This window comes from Bacillus rossius, chromosome 18 (genome assembly GCF_032445375.1).
Source record: "Bacillus rossius redtenbacheri isolate Brsri chromosome 18, Brsri_v3, whole genome shotgun sequence".
NCBI classification, from domain to species: domain Eukaryota; kingdom Metazoa; phylum Arthropoda; class Insecta; order Phasmatodea; family Bacillidae; genus Bacillus; species Bacillus rossius.
Genome location: NC_086345.1, coordinates 25670996 through 25690203, shown reverse-complemented (window position 1 = coordinate 25690203; position 19208 = coordinate 25670996). Strand labels below are relative to the sequence as shown.

The window sequence follows — 19208 nt, the reverse complement described above, 5'->3', positions numbered from 1 at the left end:
AATGAATATTTGTAGTTTTTTAAAAAGGATATAGTTACTAATGGTTTTAAAAGTGTCACTAATTCTGTAATTGCAAGTTGGAATTCTTAATCCATACCGAGTCTTTATGTCTGAACCAACAAACATGGTAATAAAATGTATGTAATAAAAAGTGCATCACTGATCGAACATCTAATAAATAAAAAATGCAAATAGGTTATATAGGAATGTAGCATATTCAAAATAATTTAAATGCCTGAAAATTTTAAATATTATTTTAAGAACATTCTCTGCATACTTTCAATTTATTTCTAATTAAAATCATTTGATGCAGAGAAAGTTTTAGATTTACTTAATAAGACCTAAAGATCTTCATGTGTTTTAATAGTATTAACATGAAAAAAAAACCGTGAAAAAACCAGTGAAAAAAAAAGCTTGGCATCAATATAACTCGAAGGTCTTAAAAGAGACACCACGTTTAATGTCATTACTTACTATATGGTGATACCGATTAATTAAATTAGTTTTTTGACTCAAGGTTATACAATACGTTTGTTAACTTAAAAATCAGATCCGGACAGCTGAAATATCTTGCTGAATAGTTTCACAAACATATTTACCAATTATATATTTTTTCATCAGCATCTTTTCTTGATCAATTCTGATTACAGTTGGAATATCACTTATTAAATATTAAAGAGTAGTTGAGAAAAACTACTAGGTACTTTGAGGAACACCCAATACCATGATTTCGCATTTGCAAATTTGACTGAAAAGCGTCTATTTGTAAGATTATTAAAACATTTATACCACGCATTGCTTGACGAATCCTAAAATTGATAATTTTTAATCATAAGAATATGTTAGAAAGTATCAAAGGCTTGCTCATATTGAAATAAATAGAATACACTATTTACATCTGGATTTATACTGGTTACACACACACACACACACACACACACACATACACACACACATATATATATATATATAAGCGTGTGTTAAAGACGATGTTCCTGATTAAAAACTATGTGGTTTTACAGAAATAATATTTTTAGAAATAAATTCATGTGACTAGAAAAGTCAAAAACTTCTAAAATACTACAAAACAAATGTTTAACCATCAATAATACTTCAAGAAAATATATACCGATAAATGGTTGAACACACAACCATTCACTGACTGATACACACATAAAAAAATATTTTATGTACAAAAGCAAATTGTTTTTTAATGTTTTAAACGTTATAAAACTACAAAAAATATTTTTGCAAAACTCCGTTCCCCCGGAGAAATCCCCGGAATGGCCACCGCATGGGGAGCCCAAGAAAAGAAACGGGCTCCCCATTTGGAAACCACCTGGAAGGTTTTTTTCTGTTCCACCCACCGTTTCTTTGCTAGCCTGACTTGTTACAAGGGATTGTATTCCTACCAGAGAAAATGCCACCATTTCATCTGGGCAATCCGCCTTGGAGGAGCCGGGGCGCGAACCCGGGTCCTACAAGTCACAAGACAGGCGCTCTACCCCAGAACCAGAGTGATAGAGCGGATACTTGCAGTCTTCTTAACACTGACATCATGTGTCATTAACACGTGCAGTACGAACAAATTTATGTTTTCTTATGTTGTTCGTTCAGCATGAATTATGTAATTTCATAACAGTGAAATATAATTTGTATAACTAGTCTGGCAATTTTTTAGTTGATTTCCTGCAAACAAACTTACAGTCCCGCTGTAAAATAATTATATAGAAATACAGACTAGTGTCGATGGTAAAGTTATTTTGATATAAATATTATATATTAAAAGAGTGTGTTTAGTTAAAATATGTGTGTGCTTACAAGCATGAAGTTATTGTATAAACTTTTTATTTATTTGGCTTTAAAGCCACAGAAAATTAACTTTTTTATATTAGTTTTGGCTTTCTTTTGTTTTACCGTGCTTAAATTGCGCAGCTAATCCCTGGAAAGCTATTCAAACAACTGTTTGCAAATAACTAAATATTGGAGGTACTGAGGCAACACGAAGCATAAAGTGTAACACTATTTTGTAGTGATACAGTTATTTTCATGTAAATGTACAAATTAACAAATATGTAAGTTTACATGAATATTTCTGTTCCATTTACAAAGAAAATTTACGGTGCACCTTGGTTACTCAGCCCAAAATAAAAAAATTAAAAAAATTAACGCGGGTCACATTGCAATGTTGATATTTTCAGCTAGTACAATTCTGTAGCCGAACAGTTTTGTCATATGCATAAATTGTTTTAACAGACCAATGAGAAAACAAGGTGTGTTTACTGTAGGCACACGTACGAAATCATGGATTGATAAGAAAAAAAGGGGGTTGTCTGTAAAGTCTGTTTACGGACGATAATTTTACGTGATAACGTCATAAGAAAACATTGATGAATAAGTGCATACTTTTTAATTTTCAAATATTATTTACAATTTTTGCAAATTTAATTTAAATAATTTATTTAAATATAATCACGAACAATTAGTTTAAAAAGCCCGCCTTTGATATTATAGAAGATTTTCTCGCACGGTGGTTGGCCGGTTCCTGCACGCTCGGATAATCGGATCAGGCGGAACGTGACAATGTTTCGTGCGTGCAGCCGGCGTTCATCGATTTATAAGACATTATCACGTCAAAAAAAAATTATCGGAGTTAAATATGGAATAAAAAAATTCAATCAGGTAAACACTTCACATGTGTGGGCTGTTATCTCCTGAGGTCAGATTTTTTTTTAAAGTAGGTAACGGTAAACTACTAAGTTCACTATCACTAATCCAGATCACGCACGGTTCAAGGCGAACGACCGTGTTCACTGTGGCGCAGATAACCTGAGCGGTAAACACTTGAACTCAAGGCACGAACAACAAACACTTAGCGCTCAGAGTTGCAAACTTAAATTACACAATTTTACTGAAATTTTAAATAATTTTTGCATCTGAATGTAAGAGTTTAAATTATTTATTTTTCTGTTAGTTCAGCAATCTTTTGACGATAGCTAGAGACAGGAAAAATTTGCGGGTTCATTTCCTGATATGCTAAAATTCAAATACCTAATTATACCGTTTTGCTGCTTCTGCTATTGGTTCACTGTTAATATGTAGGACTCTTGGCCAATTAGAGACCATCAGGCAAAGAAGAATCAAACCACAAGTTACCCACTTGAGACGCCAACAAAATTCAGCACCCAATGAACGGGCGCCGTTTGCCCAAGTAGGCGGAGGATCATGGAGTCTATCCTGGAGGTCATTGAACTCGCGAGTTTTTCGAGTTTCTAACAATAGCACAATATGTTGTGTATGTAAATAAATAAATAAATATATATATTTTTTTCTTCCAGATGAAAATTTACAATCAACGTTAAACAGTTAAGACTATTCCTTTACGTTTACACTATATAAGTAGGGGAAATTATTTTTTTTCTCGCGAAATACTCTAATTGCTATTTAGACTGCAATAGGCAGAGACCGGAAAAATTCGCAGATTCATTTCGCGATAGTCTGAAATTCATACACATATTCCTTTAAGCTGCTCTTACTATTGGCTCACTGTTCATCTGGGCGACTCTGGGCCAATGAGAAACCCTCAACCAAAGAAGTAACAAATCACAGGCAGACCAATCTGAGACGACTCACAAGTCAGCAGCCAACGAACTGGCGTTATTTTCCCGAGTGTACAGAGGAATGTGTAGACTATCCTGAACGTCATCGAAACCGCGAATTTTTCAGGTCCCTAGCAATAGGGTATGTTCGTGCTAGCGATTGCTTTCTTGTGATTGGCGGTCGTCTGCAAGAGAAGCCATCGCCCTATTGGGCCGGGCTATTCAGGATGCGTTTGGCTTCCGCACTGGATGGCTGTGATTGGTGCCTTGACAGTAGACATGTGCCTGGAATAAACCCAGCCAACCACCGAACATAGACAGTTCTACAGAGTTTTAACACACAGCTGGTCTGGAGATCTTTACGCGAGAGCTACATGGCCATGTACATAGTTAAACAATGCAAGTTCTGGTAAGCAATGTCAATAGCATATAGACCTGCGAAACTTGCTTTCACACAATAGGTCAGAGTAGAGATCGGAAAAAATCCATGGGTTCATTTCACGACAGGCTTAAATTAAAACAGTTATACCTCAGTACCGCCTATGATACTGGCTCACAACTCATATTGAGGACTCTGAGCCAATGAGAAAAACTCAGCCAAAGCTGTATCGAATCACAGGCCGCTACGTTGGAACGTCTCACAAGACAGCAGCCGATGAGCGGGTGACATCTGCCCAAGTGTACATGTAGTACTGTGGAGTCCATCCTGGAGGTCCATTGAACCCACGAATTTTTTCCCGGTCCCTACCGGAGGCATGAAAAACTTCTTGGTTTTCATTCGGTCACAAGTTGGAATGCAATGGTTAGACCGCAGTTATTTGGACACTCCCCATCTGCGACCGTGAGCCAACTATACCCAGCTATGAGGAAAAAAAAGTAGGCTAATAAGGTGAAGCCGAATAAATAAGAAAACAAATAAAAATATGTCCCCACTAAGAAATCAGCCAAATGTGAGAGCAAACACGAGGTTTTGGATTCTGATCTGACAACAGAACAATTCCCGAAATTTCTGGTTCTTCAAGCCATCGCCTCTCGTCTCAACGCTGTAAATTGGTCTCAATTCGATGACACAAACTTTTTTTAATTTTTGACGTGATAACGTCTTATAAATCAATGAACGCCGGCTGCACGCACTTAAAAATGGTCGCGTTCCGCCTGAGCCGAGCGTGCAAGAACCGGCCAACCACCGTGCGTGAAAATATTCCATAATATCAAACAGGTTAAGGCGGGCCTTTTTTTTAACTAATTATTGTTCGTGATTATATTTAAAACAAATTATTTAAAAATTAAATTTGCCAAAAACTGAAAATAATATTTGAAAATTAAAAAAAGTATGCAATTTTTTCATCAATTTTTTCTTATGACGTTATCACTAGGGTCATGTAATTTTCGCGAAAAGATTTTCCAGACCAGTTGTATGTTAAAGCTTTGTAGCATTGTCTGTGTCTCGTGGTTGGCTGGGTTTATTCCAGGCGCATGTCTACTGTCGGCGCACCAATCACAACCATCCAAGAGCGGAAGGCAAACTCGTCGTGAATTGGCCCGGGCCAGACAGGGGCGATGTCTTACTCTCGCTGACGGCCGCCAATCACAAGGGAGCAATGGCATACCTTGTTGCGAGTCTAACGAGCGAAAAGATTGTTTCGCGAAAAAATGCATGCCGCTAGTTATGACGTAAAATTATCGTGCGTGAACCGACTTTACAGACAGACCACCCCCTTTTTCTTTTTGTCTTATCACGGTCTGATAACACGCTTTCTTTTGGCTAGTTTTTCTCGCACTGGTTGGACTTCGCCTTCGCTGGACAGCACTCAGAGGGGCGGAGTTTTCGACGTGGGGGTCACCTTGAGTCGAGGACCAGGGAGCTGTAGGTATATATGCCGGGAGCTTATCTGCGTCGCGTCACCATTGGCGGGGGAACCACCGCGTACAGACATGGGCTTGTCGTCGCCAATAGCAGCTCTGCTGCTGCTGTCCTGCGCGGCCTTGCAGGGTAAGCGTCACTTACTTAAGGGGCCCGTCTCGTCAGGTGTGTATGTGTGTTAGTGAGGCGGGGTGATAAGCGCGACGCTCGCTGGTGCTTCCAGCGCGGTATAGCCTCTAAGCGCAAGTCTCTGAACTGGCGCGCAGTCTTCTCGTCGTCACAGGATAACTGTGAAATTTGAGCGATGACCGTAACATTATATGGCGGAGAAATGAAGATAAAGGTGTTATGCAAGCCCCTTAAGTGCTTTCAAGAATCTGTACTGATTGTTTTATGCCTAAAAATTACTCTGAAAACATGCGTTTTAGGCATTTTTACGCTTCTAAAAATACAGTTTAAAAACTTAATCCGAAATTAAAAGTACTTTTCGGTCCTCAGCGAACTCTTAAATGCTATTCGTAAATAGGCCTCACTCGGATATCTTGAGTAGTTTTGAAATCGCGTTGTTTATCCTGAAGCTCTGCACACCGTATGTGTGCCCAGGTAGGCGGGCCCCTGAAACGCTTTACTTTCATGATTATTAGAGCCACGGATATTTTCGCGCGTTCATTTAGTCGCAAGCTAGAATGCAAACCTCCGCACTGTCGCACTGTGTTCGTGATTGGACCGCAGTTATCTGGACACGCCCCCTCTACGACCGTGAGCCAACGATGTCCAGCTAGGAGAGAAGTGAGCGAATCAGGTAGTGCCAAATAACAAGGATAAAAAATGTTCTCGCTAAGAAATCAACCAATGGGAATGTAAACATGGGTCGAGCACACATATAACTTTGAATTCTGTCCTGAGGCCAGAGGAATCCGCGAAACTTCCGGGACTCTAATGATTATATTATAGGTAGAGACCGGAAAATTTCGCGATTTTAATGACCTGTAGGATAGACTCCATGATCCTCTACGCACGCGGGATAAATTACTTTTGCTCGTTGGCCACTGACTCGCGACACCTGTTAACTGATGGGACGCTCGTGATTCGATACTTCTTTTGTTGAAAGTTTTTAATTGGGCCGAGTGTCATTCAGAAACACTGATGCAGTAAAAAAAGGCAAACGTATTTTGATTCTAGCCTATCACGAAATGAATCCGCGAATTTTTCATGTCTCTAATTATAGGGACACCTGTATTTCAGGATTACATTTCGTGTCAACGCATCGCTAAGGGCAGGCATAAGTTATTTCGCGAAATAATCTGATCGCTCGTAGACTGCAACAAGGTATGCCATTGTTCCCTTGTGATTGGCGGCCGTCTGCGAGAGAAGACATCGCCCTGTCTGGCCGGGGCCATTCAGGACGAGTTTGCCTTCCGCACTGGATGGCTGTGATTGGTGCGCCGACAGTAGACATGCGCCTGGAATAAACCCAGCCAACCACGAGACACAGACAATGCTACAAAGCTTTAACATACAACTGGTCTGGAAAATCTTTCCGAGAAAAGTACACGGCTTGAGGCATCGCACGAAACATACTGAAGAATTTTCCCTAGTCTGGCCTCAGGCTGGAATTCAAAGTCTTGGGTGTGCCCAACGCATGTTTTGGCTCCCGTTGTTTGATTTTCTTGGCGCCACTACACTGATTCGCTCACTTCTCTCCTGGCTGGGCGTCATTGGCTCACGGTCGAAGAGGGGCGTGTCCCAATAACTCTAGTCCAACCATTAACAATGTGCACGAGTGTAAGTTTTAGCCTAGTAGGAGTAATTTTGCGACAAAATGAAAGCACGCACTCTAAAAAAAAAGTTGTAAATTTTACAAAGCATTTGTTTCTACTTTCACCATACCTTGTAAAAGTACAACGGTATGTCTTGAAATACAGTATCAACTGCTTGTCAAATTACAAAGAGCAATGCTTGTTGCGGCCACAAAACAAACTCTTGTATAAACGCATAGTTACCGACAGTCGTAACAGTAGCGCCGCATGTCAAATATGATTTTAGGCACTAAACTAGTACTATAGCTTCCCAGAGGCTTACAGCGTGCTTTAAAAACATGTTATCCTTATTTCTTAACTGATCAATTAGCCTTGAAGCTAAGGTCTCTGCTCTTCAATTTTAATATGTGCGACAGTTTCCCTCTGTTAGAAACCATCTCCCTACGACGACGATTTTTAATGTACCTTTTTATTTTAAAAGTTAATATTTAATACATCTACAACACGAAGCCAGTCAACACAAACGACCTAAATCCAAGATGGCTGCCGACACCCACCAGAATAACACCAAAATACAAGAGTGCCATTTGTAATCCAGTGCAAAGCTCTTTCTTGTAGTTTTACAAGCGGCATCGTTAGCAACCGAGTTTACAAAGATTTTCTCTGTAAAAGTAACAAAAAAAAAAAAGTGTGTGCGTTGAGTATAGGTAGAGACCTGTAAAATTCGCGGATTCATTTCGCGATAGGACAAGAGTCCAAATACATTTGACATTATTTTGCTTCAGTGATTGGGCCACAGTTTATCTGAAGGACTCTGGGCCAATGGAAAATCTTTAACAGAAGAATTAGTGAATCACGATCATTCCAGTCAACAGGTGTTACGAGTCGGTAACCAATCAGCAGATGTAATTTGCACGAGTGCATAGAGGATCATGGAATCTATCCTTTAGGGATTTGAAACTGCGAATTTTACAGGTCTCTGAGTATAGGTATAGGAGGAAACAAAAATCTCTTTGGCTGAGGAATATATATATATATATATATGCAAGTTAGTGAGCGCTAAATTATGCTATTTCGCAAGTATACAAGTGTGTAAGTATGCGAGTGTGCAAGTATACAAGTGTGTGAATATGCAAGTGTGCAAGTATGTTGCGTCATTTATACCTCCCAATTATCCCGATTCCCCTTCACCACGTACGTAACCATTCCCCTCATTCTATCGGAATTTTCGTAACGCCCCCCTCAGCAAAGAGTTTCCACTTCGAAAAAAAAAAAATGTCAGCGTGACAGTTCCGTGTCAGCAATTATGATGATGATTAGAGACCGGAAAAATTCGCGGGTTCAATGACCTCCAGGATAGACTCCAATATCCTCTACACACTCGGGCAAATGCCAACTGTTCATTGGCTGCTGACTTGTGAGTCGTCACGACTGGGTGGCCTGTGATTCGACACTTCTACGAGTGAGGGGTCTCTAATTGGCCCCTCAGTCCTCCAGATTAACAGTGGACCGACGGCAGAAGCAGCACTAGGGTATAATTATTTGTATTTTAGCATAACACGAAATGAACCCGAGAATTTTTCAGGTCTCTATAATGATGTTCTATGAAGGGCGCCGCCATCTTGGCTCTGTTTCAGCGGCCGCCGCCGGCAGCTACGACTACAAGCTGCTCCTGCAGAAGTCCCTCTTGTTCTACGAGGCCCAGCGGTCGGGCAAGCTGCCCTCCGACCAGAAGGTCACGTGGCGTCACGACTCCGCCCTCAACGACAAGGGCCTAAACGGCGAGGACCTCACAGGAGGATACTATGACGGTGAGTCCTTCGAGAAACTATTATTCCCACGCCCGGAGCCGCAAAACAGCGCGACGGGAGAAATACCGCGTCATTGCGAACACAAGGTTTCCAACACGTGGTAGAAGCGAAACTTCTTTTGCAATTCAAACCTCGACTTGTAAAGGTTAAAAACGACAGAGAGAGAGAGAGAGAGAGAGAGAAAGAGAGAGAATTTTTTTTTTAAAAATAAATATTACTCATTGTTGAAATACTCGCACCATAAAGAAGAAGAAAAAACTGTGCGTGTTACTGTTTCTTCAAACAATTCTACCGTTCCGGAACAAGCCAAATATCTCTGAACGAAAGTGTGAAATTCATTAACAGGTAGCGCTATCTATGCGGGATAATGCAGGGACTGTCTCAACAGCGCTCTCTACGCTTCTAGTTGAACGAGAAGGGACGCGAGCGCGCTGGTGGCAAATATAGAATTCAATCTGACTGTATAGGATACATGTATCTATTTTCTGAAACAAGCGCAAGCGCACTCCCTCTATCTTATTCTTTCGTTCATCTCTCTCTCTCTCTCGGTTCTAATCTTTTGTACAAAGAGAAGAAATAAAACGAGCCCAGAAACATAAATAGCTTAGTGTTTTTTTTTTTTAAATCCTGTTCGTGTCAGAAACGTTCACAACGATGTTTCACGAAAATGTTGCATCGAAATTAGGCCTCGAAGTTTTACTCTCAACGCACCGCAAGAAGCTTCATTTCCAAAATAAACGACTGCACATAAAATGTTTTGATGTTTAAGCGAGTTTTAAACTTATTTATTTATGGAAAGGTTTAAGGGTCTAAAATTTTTTAAGCGCCCTGCAAGAGTTAGTATAAACTAACATTTCCTCTTGACTCTGTACACGGCAGTACCATATGGTAAGAAAATTTGGCTTGGCGTGTAATTTTGAAAATCAAATCATTACCGGACGTTAAATAAACCTAAATCGCAAAATATTATTCCTGAAGTCCCACTTCTAGTGTGTGTAGTGGACGCGGATACGTGTTTTTTTTGTTTTGTTTCGTACACCGCGAATGCGATCTTCTTCAGTGTGACGTCTAACCTGATGGGTTGGTTGTCTTGTGTTCTAAGCTGGGGACTACGTGAAGTTTGGATTCCCGATGGCTTTCTCCACGACTGTCCTCGCCTGGAGCGTGCTGGATCATCCGAAAGCTTACCAGGCCGCCAGTGAGTAACTCCGTTTAACACCGTTCGTTGACGGTGTTTCAAATATGTTATAACTAGAGACCTGTATAAAATTCGCGGATTCATTTCGCGATAGGATAGAGTCCAAATACTTTTAACATTATTTTGCTTCAGTGATTGGGTCACAGTTTATCTGAAGGACTCTGGGCCGATGAAAAATCTTTAACAGAAGAATTAGCGAATCACGATCATTCCAGTCAACAGGTGTTACGAGTCGGTAACCAATCAGCAGATGTAATTTGCACGAGTGCATAGATGATCATGGAGTCTATCCTTTAGGGATTTGAAATCGCGAATTTTACAGGTCTCTAGTTATAACCCCGTGAAGGCATGTGGCTAGAGGCAGGCATTTTTTTTCGCGAAAAAAAAAAAAAAATTCTGAACGCATATCAGACTGCAACAAGGTATATCTTCTGCAGCAGAGGTTTTCTCCCTTTTGTTTTGGTTGTCGGCCATCTGCAGGAGAAGTCGTTGCCTTATTTGACCGAAATCCCTGGATGCCTGAAATTGGCGTTCAAACAGTAGAGATGCACTTGAAAGAAACTCACCTAATTAAAAATAAAAGGGGGGAGGGGGTTGTCTAGTAAAAACGGTTTACGGACGATAATTTTACGTGACAAAGTCATAAGAAAACATTGATGGAAAAATTGGATACTTTTTAATTTTCAAATATTATTTACAATTTTTGCAAATTTTAATTTTTAATAATTTGTTTTAAATATAATCACGAACAATTAGTTTAAAAAGGCCCGCCTTAACCTGTTTGATAAAATAAAAGAAGATTTTCTCGCACGGTGGTTGGCCGGTTCTTGCACGCTCGGCTCAGGCGGAACGTGACAATTTTTCGTGCGTGCATCTTGCGTTCATCGATTTATAAGACGTTATCACGTCAAAAAAAAAAATACACAGACGATGCTACAGTGTTTCAACGTTCAGCTGTTCTCGGAATCTTTACGCGGAATATGCATGCCCTTACCCATGGCCAAGAGGGGCGAGGTTTTGTTCATTATTATTATGATAATGTTATGTTATGTGCTACCCCTGAAGACGCGTTGGAGGACGGGAGGAAGGCGGTCAAATGGGCCACCGACTACTTCATCAAGTGCCACGTGAGCGAGTTCGAGTTCTACGGTCAAGTGGGGCAAGGCCAGCTGGACCACGACTTCTGGACGCAGCCCGAGGACATGACGGAGGAGAGGACTCCATACAAGATCACGGCCCAGGCTCCAGGTACAGACCGTCTGATAACATATTCCCTTTGATGCTCCAGATACAGACCGTCTGAAAACACATTTACCCTTTACGCTCCAATTAAAGACCGTCTGAAAACTATTTTTTCCTTTATGCTCCAGGTACACACTGTCTGAAAACATTTACCCTTTATGCTCCAGATATAGACCGTCTGAAAACATTTCCCTTTACGCTCCAGGTATAGACCGTCTGGAAACATTTACCCTTTACGCTCCAATTAAAGACGGTCTGAAAACATTTTTCGTTTATGCTCCAGGTAAAGACTGTCTAAAATAATGTTCCCTTTAGGCTCCGGGTACAGACTGTCTAAAATCATTTTCACTATAGGCTCCAGGTAAAGACTGTCTAAAATAATTTTCTCTTTATGCTCCAGGTACAGATCGTCTGAAAACATTTTTCCCTTTAAGATCCAGGTACAGACTAAATGAAAACAAATTCCCTTTACGCTCCAAGTACAGACTATCTGAAAACATTTCCTTTACGCTCTAGGTACAGACTGTCTAAAAATATTTTCCCTTTAAGCTCCAGGTAAAGAATGTCTAAAAAACAATTTTCCCTTTGCACTCCAGGTAAAGAATGTCTAAAAAAAACCATTTTCCCTTTGCACTCCAGGTAAAGACTGTCTAAAAACATTTTCACTATAGGCTCCAAGTACATACTGCCGAGAAATTTTCTTATTATTATAGCAAAGAAAGCATATACTGATGACATACACAAAGAAAAAGGTTTGTTTATGTGGCGAAACAAATATTTACTTGCTGTATCAAAATATTTTGTTAGCTTAACCAAAGTTGGTAAGTAACAAAATTGATTTGTAACACCTAACCAAATACAGTTGATTTGACAAAAATAATTTTGGTTGGGTCAACAGAATATTTCCAACTACAACATATTTGTTTGAATTAACAAAATATATTTATTTCGCCATATACAAACAAATATTTTGTTGAGGCAAACAAACCTTTCTCTCAGTGCATTTTTAGTTAAAATTGTAATAAAAGCGGCTCCCGACTCCACCCCCCCCCCGCCAGGCTCCGACCTGGCCGCGGAGACCGCCGCCGCCATGGCAGCCGCCTACCTGGTCTTCGAGGAAGTGAACTCCACCTACGCGAACATCCTGCTCACGCACGCCGAGCAGCTCATGAACTTCGCCGTCACCCACCTGGGCAAGTACAGCGACTCCATCACCGACGCCAAGAACTTCTACGCGTACGTACCCACCCGACACGCCGTCCCGTCCTCGGAGCTCTTCTCTGTGGAGCCGCCACCTCGGATTCATGCCCCCCCTCTTTTTTTGCACATACCACACCAATAAAGTGAGGGGGTCCGGGGGCCCTCCCATGGAAATATGGTGCTATATAAGCATTTTCCATACCTACATGTAATAGTTTCTGTGCTACTGTAACTTCCATGCATGAACCCATTACCAGTTGTAGTAGGAATTACAATGCAAACCAGCGATTTCGGCGCCTCCACAGCTCTGCGCCCGGGGCGTATGCCCCGCTTGCCCCCCCCCCCCCCCTAGTTGCGGCCCTGATTGCATAGTTAGCCACATTAAAAAGACTTTGGAATAGAGTTTGACCATTCGTTAAGTTAGTTTAGATACATTAAAAAAAATGAAATATAGTTGATGATTGGTTAGGTTAGTTATATTTAAAATACCTTGAAATAGAGTTGAAGATCAGTTAGGTTAGTTTAGATTCATTAATGATACATTGAAATTGAGTTGAAGATCGGTTATGTTAGGTTAGCAATATTAAAGATACTTTGAAATATAGTTGATGATTGGTTAGGTTAGGTTAGATACATTAAAAATACTTTGAAATATAATTGACTATTCGTTAGGTTAGTTACATTAAAAATACTTTGAAATATATTTGACGATTGGTTAGGTTAGTTTAGCTTCATTAAAATACTTTGAAATGTAGTAGATGATTGGTTAAGTTAGGTTATCTAGATTAAAAATGCCTTGAAATAGAGTTGAAAATGAGTTATGTTAGGTTAGCACATTAACAATACCTTTAAATAGAGTTGAATATTGATTAGGTTCAGGGGCGTAGCCGGGGGGGGGGGGGGGGGGTTAGGTATTCAACCCCCCCCCCTTAGCACCAAATCTTTAATTAATTTCTCATTCATCACTCAAACAAATTTCATATTAAAATTAATAAAAATTTTACCATTAAAATATTTAAATTTAAGAACAGAAAACTGCTAAAATAGCACTATTTTACACCTTAAAATCAAAATTTTCCCGAGGGAAGACCACCGGACTCCCTGCTTTAATACGGGGGGGGGGGGGGGGGGGGGAGGCGCATGCTTCTTAACACCCCCCATACACAAATCCTGGCTACGCCACTGATTAGGTGAAACAGAGTTGAAGATTGGTTAGGTTAGCAACATTAAAAATGCCTTGAAATAGAGTTGAATGTTGGTTAGGTTAGGTTAGTAACATCAAAAATACCTTGAAATAGAGTTGAAGATTGGCTAAACGTTTTTCCACCGAGTGCCTTTCGGCCTAGTGATTTTCGGCCTGAGTTTCTACCTGGGGCTTGTTCGTCCAGCTCCAGCGGCTACGTGGACGAGCTGGTGTGGGGCGCGGCCTGGCTCTACAGGGCCACCCAGAAGAAGACGTACCTGGACATCGTCGACCAGTACTGGAGCACGGTCATGTACAACGACGGCTTCGGCTGGGACTCCAAGAAGTCTGGTGCTGATGTAAGTCGTCGCCGTAGATTAAACACCGCCGTCTGCAGGACGTAAAATTTTCAGAAACTGATGATTTGGATAGTTGTTCCTCGAGAGGCAAGTTTTAATGGTTCAGTTACTGTCAATAAACTATTTTTTTTTCGTCGTTGCATGTGTTCTATTTTTGCCAAAAATTCCCGTATCTCCGTGTCACCCTGCATGAAGTCGTGACCTGAGACAGGAGGGACTACGCTGGATTGACCTCCTTGCGCGCTCCACAGGCCATCATGTACAAGCTGACCAAGGAGGATAAGTACAAGGAGAGGCTGGTAGCGTACTGCGACTACTGCTTCAACAACGTGCAGAAGACCCCGAAAGGCCTCATCTTCCTCGGCGAGTGGGGGTCCCTGCGGAACAACGCCAACCTCCTTCTCATCTGCTCCGAGGTGGGTGGAACTGGGAATACTTCAATGACTTCCAAAAATGACCATTTGTATATTTTCTCATTTATTGTTTGTGCTTGGAACTTGAACATGTCACCCTAATGTTTTTGAAGTGAGAACTTCTTTAGCCGCGTTGAGCGATTTTTGGTAGGGGCAAAACTTAAGGGTTCGCGTCACCGACATGCTGTAGTAACTGTGAGTGAAGTTAAATTGACCGCGTTCAGCGATTTCCTTTTTTTTTTTATTTACGTAGTGAATGTTGATTACTTGTGGATTTAAGTTCATAGTTTTTTTATTTTTCAAGTATAAAACTTAATTTATTATATTTTTAAGGTTATAAGTTACAAGTTACTAGTGAGGATGCTGGTCTGGTGAACTCTGTATCTTAGTATGCACCAGCATCCTCTTCATCAATATCCTCTTTACCACCATTCTCATTATCATACACTGAATCATGATCTTTTGTATCATCATTCGCTACATAATTATTCTCTGTATCATCATCGTCAATATTTTCATGTTTCAATACTAAAATAATATATATCATAATTTTCTTTACAAATATTTCTTGTATCATCACTTTATATATATCCACCTATATATAACCATCCTCAATATAACTATCGTTCTCTTTATCATCATCAGCCTCTATAATCATCCTCTATATCATCTTTCATATACTTATTATCTATATTATTATCCCACATAAACTGATAATCGTTATCATAATATTCATTGTCATCGTCCTCATTATCATCAACATCATAATAATCCTCTACACCCCCATCCTCAGTATAATAATCGTGTAAGTGACTATCCTTTGTTTTGTATCATAAGCGGCACCAGGCGAAGTGTTGCAAATGCTTGCAGTTCTTGCTCGCGACTGTACACTGCCGCAGAACGCATCGATCTCAACCACAGAGTCGAAGGGCGCATGACTCGTGACGGCCAACCAAGAGTAAGAACTACGTTCCGACGGCTGTCGCGTTCAGCCAAGACGTAACCCGGCGAAGTCCGGAGACTTTTCAAACGCTCACCAACCACCATTCAACATCATTATCACCACAATAGTAGCACTCAAAATCATCGATGTAATGATGTTTTTTACCCGACTACGGCGAAACCAGTAGGAAGGGTTATGATTTTAGCAGTATGTATGTATGTATGTTTGTATTTACGTATGTTCCTCCGTAGCGCTTAAACTGTTCATCCGATTTTGATGAATAAGGTGTCAATCGATTCGCTATTATAGCCCGGGTAACATAGGGTACATTTGAACCGACTTCAACAATAGGAGTCGATTTTAAACACCGATTTTAACCGATTTCATTCCTTTCTTTTTTGTTTTTGTTTTGTTTCAGGCCGCTGGGATGGGCATAGAGACAGACACATACAGGGCCATCATCAAGAAACAGATCGGTTACTATGTTGGAGACACCGGATTCAGCTACGTGGTTGGATACGGAAGTAACTACCCGAAATATGCCCATCATCGCTCTAGGTATGTGCTTACACGTTAACTCTACTAAATAATACCTATTAGAAATTAAAACAAGCAAAAAAAAAAAACACTTTCTTGAGTTTATGATTTCATGCGTCCATTCGTCGAAAGTCAAAAGCTTGGCAAGGTATTGACAGATGGGATGTGGATGGGATGTTTCGAGGCTGTCTGAACTGGCTGAATGTCGCGTGATTGACGGATGAGATGGTTTCCACTCAAGTGTTGACGACACGTGTGTCTTTCGTTCCACTTGGAGTCCCTTTCTTGTGCCGGGACCAAGGTTTTTTTTGTCCCCTTCTTCCGGGTCAATCAACTTTTCGGGCCCTGATCTGGTGTTTCAAATCACAGTTTCTTCCTGTCAGAGTAAAGCTTGCATTAAACATAACTCCAACCCCACTAGGGGTCCCTTCTGGTGCCCAGGCCATGAGTTAAAAGTCCACCCTCCCCTCCCACCCAGTAGTAGGAAGCTTTGACTTTCGATGGACGAACGGATGGAATTACAAACCCAAGCCACTATATTTTAAGCTGCTTTCGTAATATTTTCATAACTTGCCCGTGATCTCGTTTTTTGAGTTCGACATGAACAACAATTGTCTGAGACACGAAAGTAATCGATAGACTTGTAATTTTCTTCTTATCAGAGTAAATCCAGCATTGAAAGTAACTTTAACGCTACTTGGGGTATCTTCTTGTGCCTGGACCAAGGTTTTTTTGTCAGTGAGAGACAGTGCGCAAGCCACAATTCTGGTAAACTAAACGCCAGGTTGTAGCACCTGCAGTCATTGGCTGATGGTTGTTGGGGGAGGAGAGACAGTGCGTAAGTCACAATTCTGGTAAACTAAACACCAGGTTGTAGCACCTGCAGTGATTGGCTGATGGTCGTTGGGGGAGGAGAGACAGTGCGCAAGCGTCAATTCTGGTAAACTAAACGCCAGGATGTGATTGGCTGATGGTTGTTGGGGGAGGAGAGACAGTGCGCAAGCCACAATTCTGGTAAACTAAAAACCAGGTTGTAGCACCCTCAGTGATTGGCTGATGGTTGCTGGGGGAGGAGACGCAGTGCGCAAGCCACAATTCTGGTAAACTAAATGCCAGGATGTGACTGGCTGATGGTTGTTCGGGGGGGAGGAGAGACAGTGCGCAAGCCACAATTCTGGTAAACTAAACACCAGGATGTGACTGGCTGATGGTTGTTGGGGGAGGAGAGACAGTGCGCAAGCCACAGTTCTGGTAAATGCCAGGTTGTAGCACCCTCAGTGATTGGCTGATGGTTGCTGGGGGAGGAGACGCAGTGCGCAAGCCACAATTCTGGTAAACTAAATGCCAGGATGTGACTGGCTGATGGTTGTTCGGGGGGGAGGAGACGCAGTGCGCATGCCCGTGACTTGTCGCCAGCTCGTGCCCCGACCACCCGGCGGCGTGCGGCTGGGACTTCTTCAACGGCAACACCCCCAACCACCACGTGCTGGAGGGCGCGCTGGTCGGAGGCCCCGGCTCGGACGACTCGTACACGGACACGCGCAAGGACGCCCAGCACAACGAGGTCGCCTGCGACTACAACGCCTGCTACCAGGGGGTCATCGCAAACCTCGTGGAGCAGGAGGAGAGCCTCTGAAGACCCCCCCCCCCCCCCCCACCGTCCGCCGGGCCGCGGCGAGGAAGAACCGCCCAAGTCGCGCTCCGCCGACACTCCTGATGCCAACTGAACCCAGAGATCAGAGAAAGTTACAGACGGAGCATAGGCTCTGAGCACTGTGGCCAGTTCGTTCACGTAAGAAGATGGCGGCCATTTGTTTATACAGTATACATATAAATGTAGTTTACTAACGTACTCTTGTACACAAACATTTTTTCTCGAGTCAACAGTCTTTATTTGTTTAATATGCATGCATTTTTCCACCACCATACATACATCACTTATGAGAAAATGCGATTTTCTTCATTGCACAATATGGCGGCTACCTGCTTCTCCCTTACGTCCCTTGGCTTTAGCTGAGATACCTACAAACTGTGTTTATGCTCCATCTGTAACTTTCTCTAATCTCTGAATGAACCACCAGTTCGTCAGCTGTTTCTCTCCGTCACTATTATTATTAGTAGCGCACCATGCAACGAAATTTCCACAGGATGAAATTTAAAAAAAAAAGGCTGTAGAAAAATAAAAATTTTATAACTGTTTTTTGAATCTTTATCATTTATTTACTGTAAATTTTAGTGACATAAATTGTGTTTTTCAGAATATTTATTGAATAATACATTATTTATTTTAATTCATCTCGTTTATATGTATATAAGTTGAATGCTGAGTATTTATTTGAATGTTTTTATTTTTAATATTTTATTGAACTCATTACTTTACCAACCGTATTTTTAATATCACTCCAGTTCTTTTTTATTATTTTGTTTCTATTAATTATTTGCATGCGAAATAAAGTTGTTTTTTATTTTATCACGCCAATTAAGTATAACTTCTAACGTGAGTACATAGTTACACGCGACCAATTTGTATTATTATTGTTATTATTATTAAGGATGGGCCAATCAAAGCCACAAATACCATGAAATCTTTAGTATTCAAAGGATTCGATATTCTAGGATTAAATAATCAAAACACAGATAACCTCTTAGATTACCTTGGTAATTGTTTTCCTAATACCTCACTTGTTATCATTACCTACCCATTTCAATATGTAATATAGAAAAAAATTACAATAGTTATAATTCGAGATACTTAGTTTATGAAACAAACATTTAAAATATGGTTTCTCAACATCAATGTTAATATTTTTCATTTATTGTACTTTTTTATTTTTGACCCTTGAGACCTAGATTCGTATTCGAGATAGTCTTTGGGATTCGAATTCGAGAAAATTGGGATTCAACCCATCTATAATTATCATAAATAAAGTTATTAGAAATAGTTTTGGGTTTTTGGCCTTAAGGATAGAATCCAGTCCAACTAACACTCCGGTAAAGGCCAAATGATCTTAGCAACTGCAATTCAGTACAACTTTAATTGAATGTTATCTTATTATCAATTCTTTAAATATATATATAACAGCTGAGTTAAGCCTGCAG

The 19208-nt window shown here is 40.8% G+C and overlaps 2 protein-coding genes across 2 annotated transcripts in view; one reads left to right on the top strand and one right to left on the bottom strand.

Moving 5' to 3' along the window:
• The window catches only part of LOC134541246 (formin-J-like), a 368731-nt gene that overhangs the window by 6456 nt on the left and 343067 nt on the right, over positions 1 to 19208 (bottom strand). The window lies entirely within an intron of this gene.
• Positions 5506 to 18308, top strand: LOC134541242 (uncharacterized). Its single transcript, XM_063384514.1, has 9 exons — positions 5506 to 5592; positions 8861 to 9034; positions 10137 to 10232; positions 11298 to 11480; positions 12533 to 12710; positions 14063 to 14216; positions 14468 to 14632; positions 15991 to 16130; positions 17526 to 18308. Exons 1-9 carry the CDS (start codon positions 5535 to 5537, stop codon positions 17743 to 17745), a joined length of 1368 nt encoding a protein of 455 aa, XP_063240584.1. The 5' UTR covers positions 5506 to 5534; the 3' UTR covers positions 17746 to 18308.

Coding starts and splice junctions, on each gene's coding strand:
- LOC134541242 (XM_063384514.1), top strand. CDS start 5,535: ATGGGCTTGTCGTCGCCAATAGCAGCTCTGCTGCTGCTGTCCTGCGCG. Junction 14,217..14,467: donor CCAAGAAGTCTGGTGCTGAT/GTAAGTCGTCGC, acceptor CGCGCTCCACAG/GCCATCATGTACAAGCTGAC. Junction 14,633..15,990: donor TCCTTCTCATCTGCTCCGAG/GTGGGTGGAACT, acceptor GTTTTGTTTCAG/GCCGCTGGGATGGGCATAGA.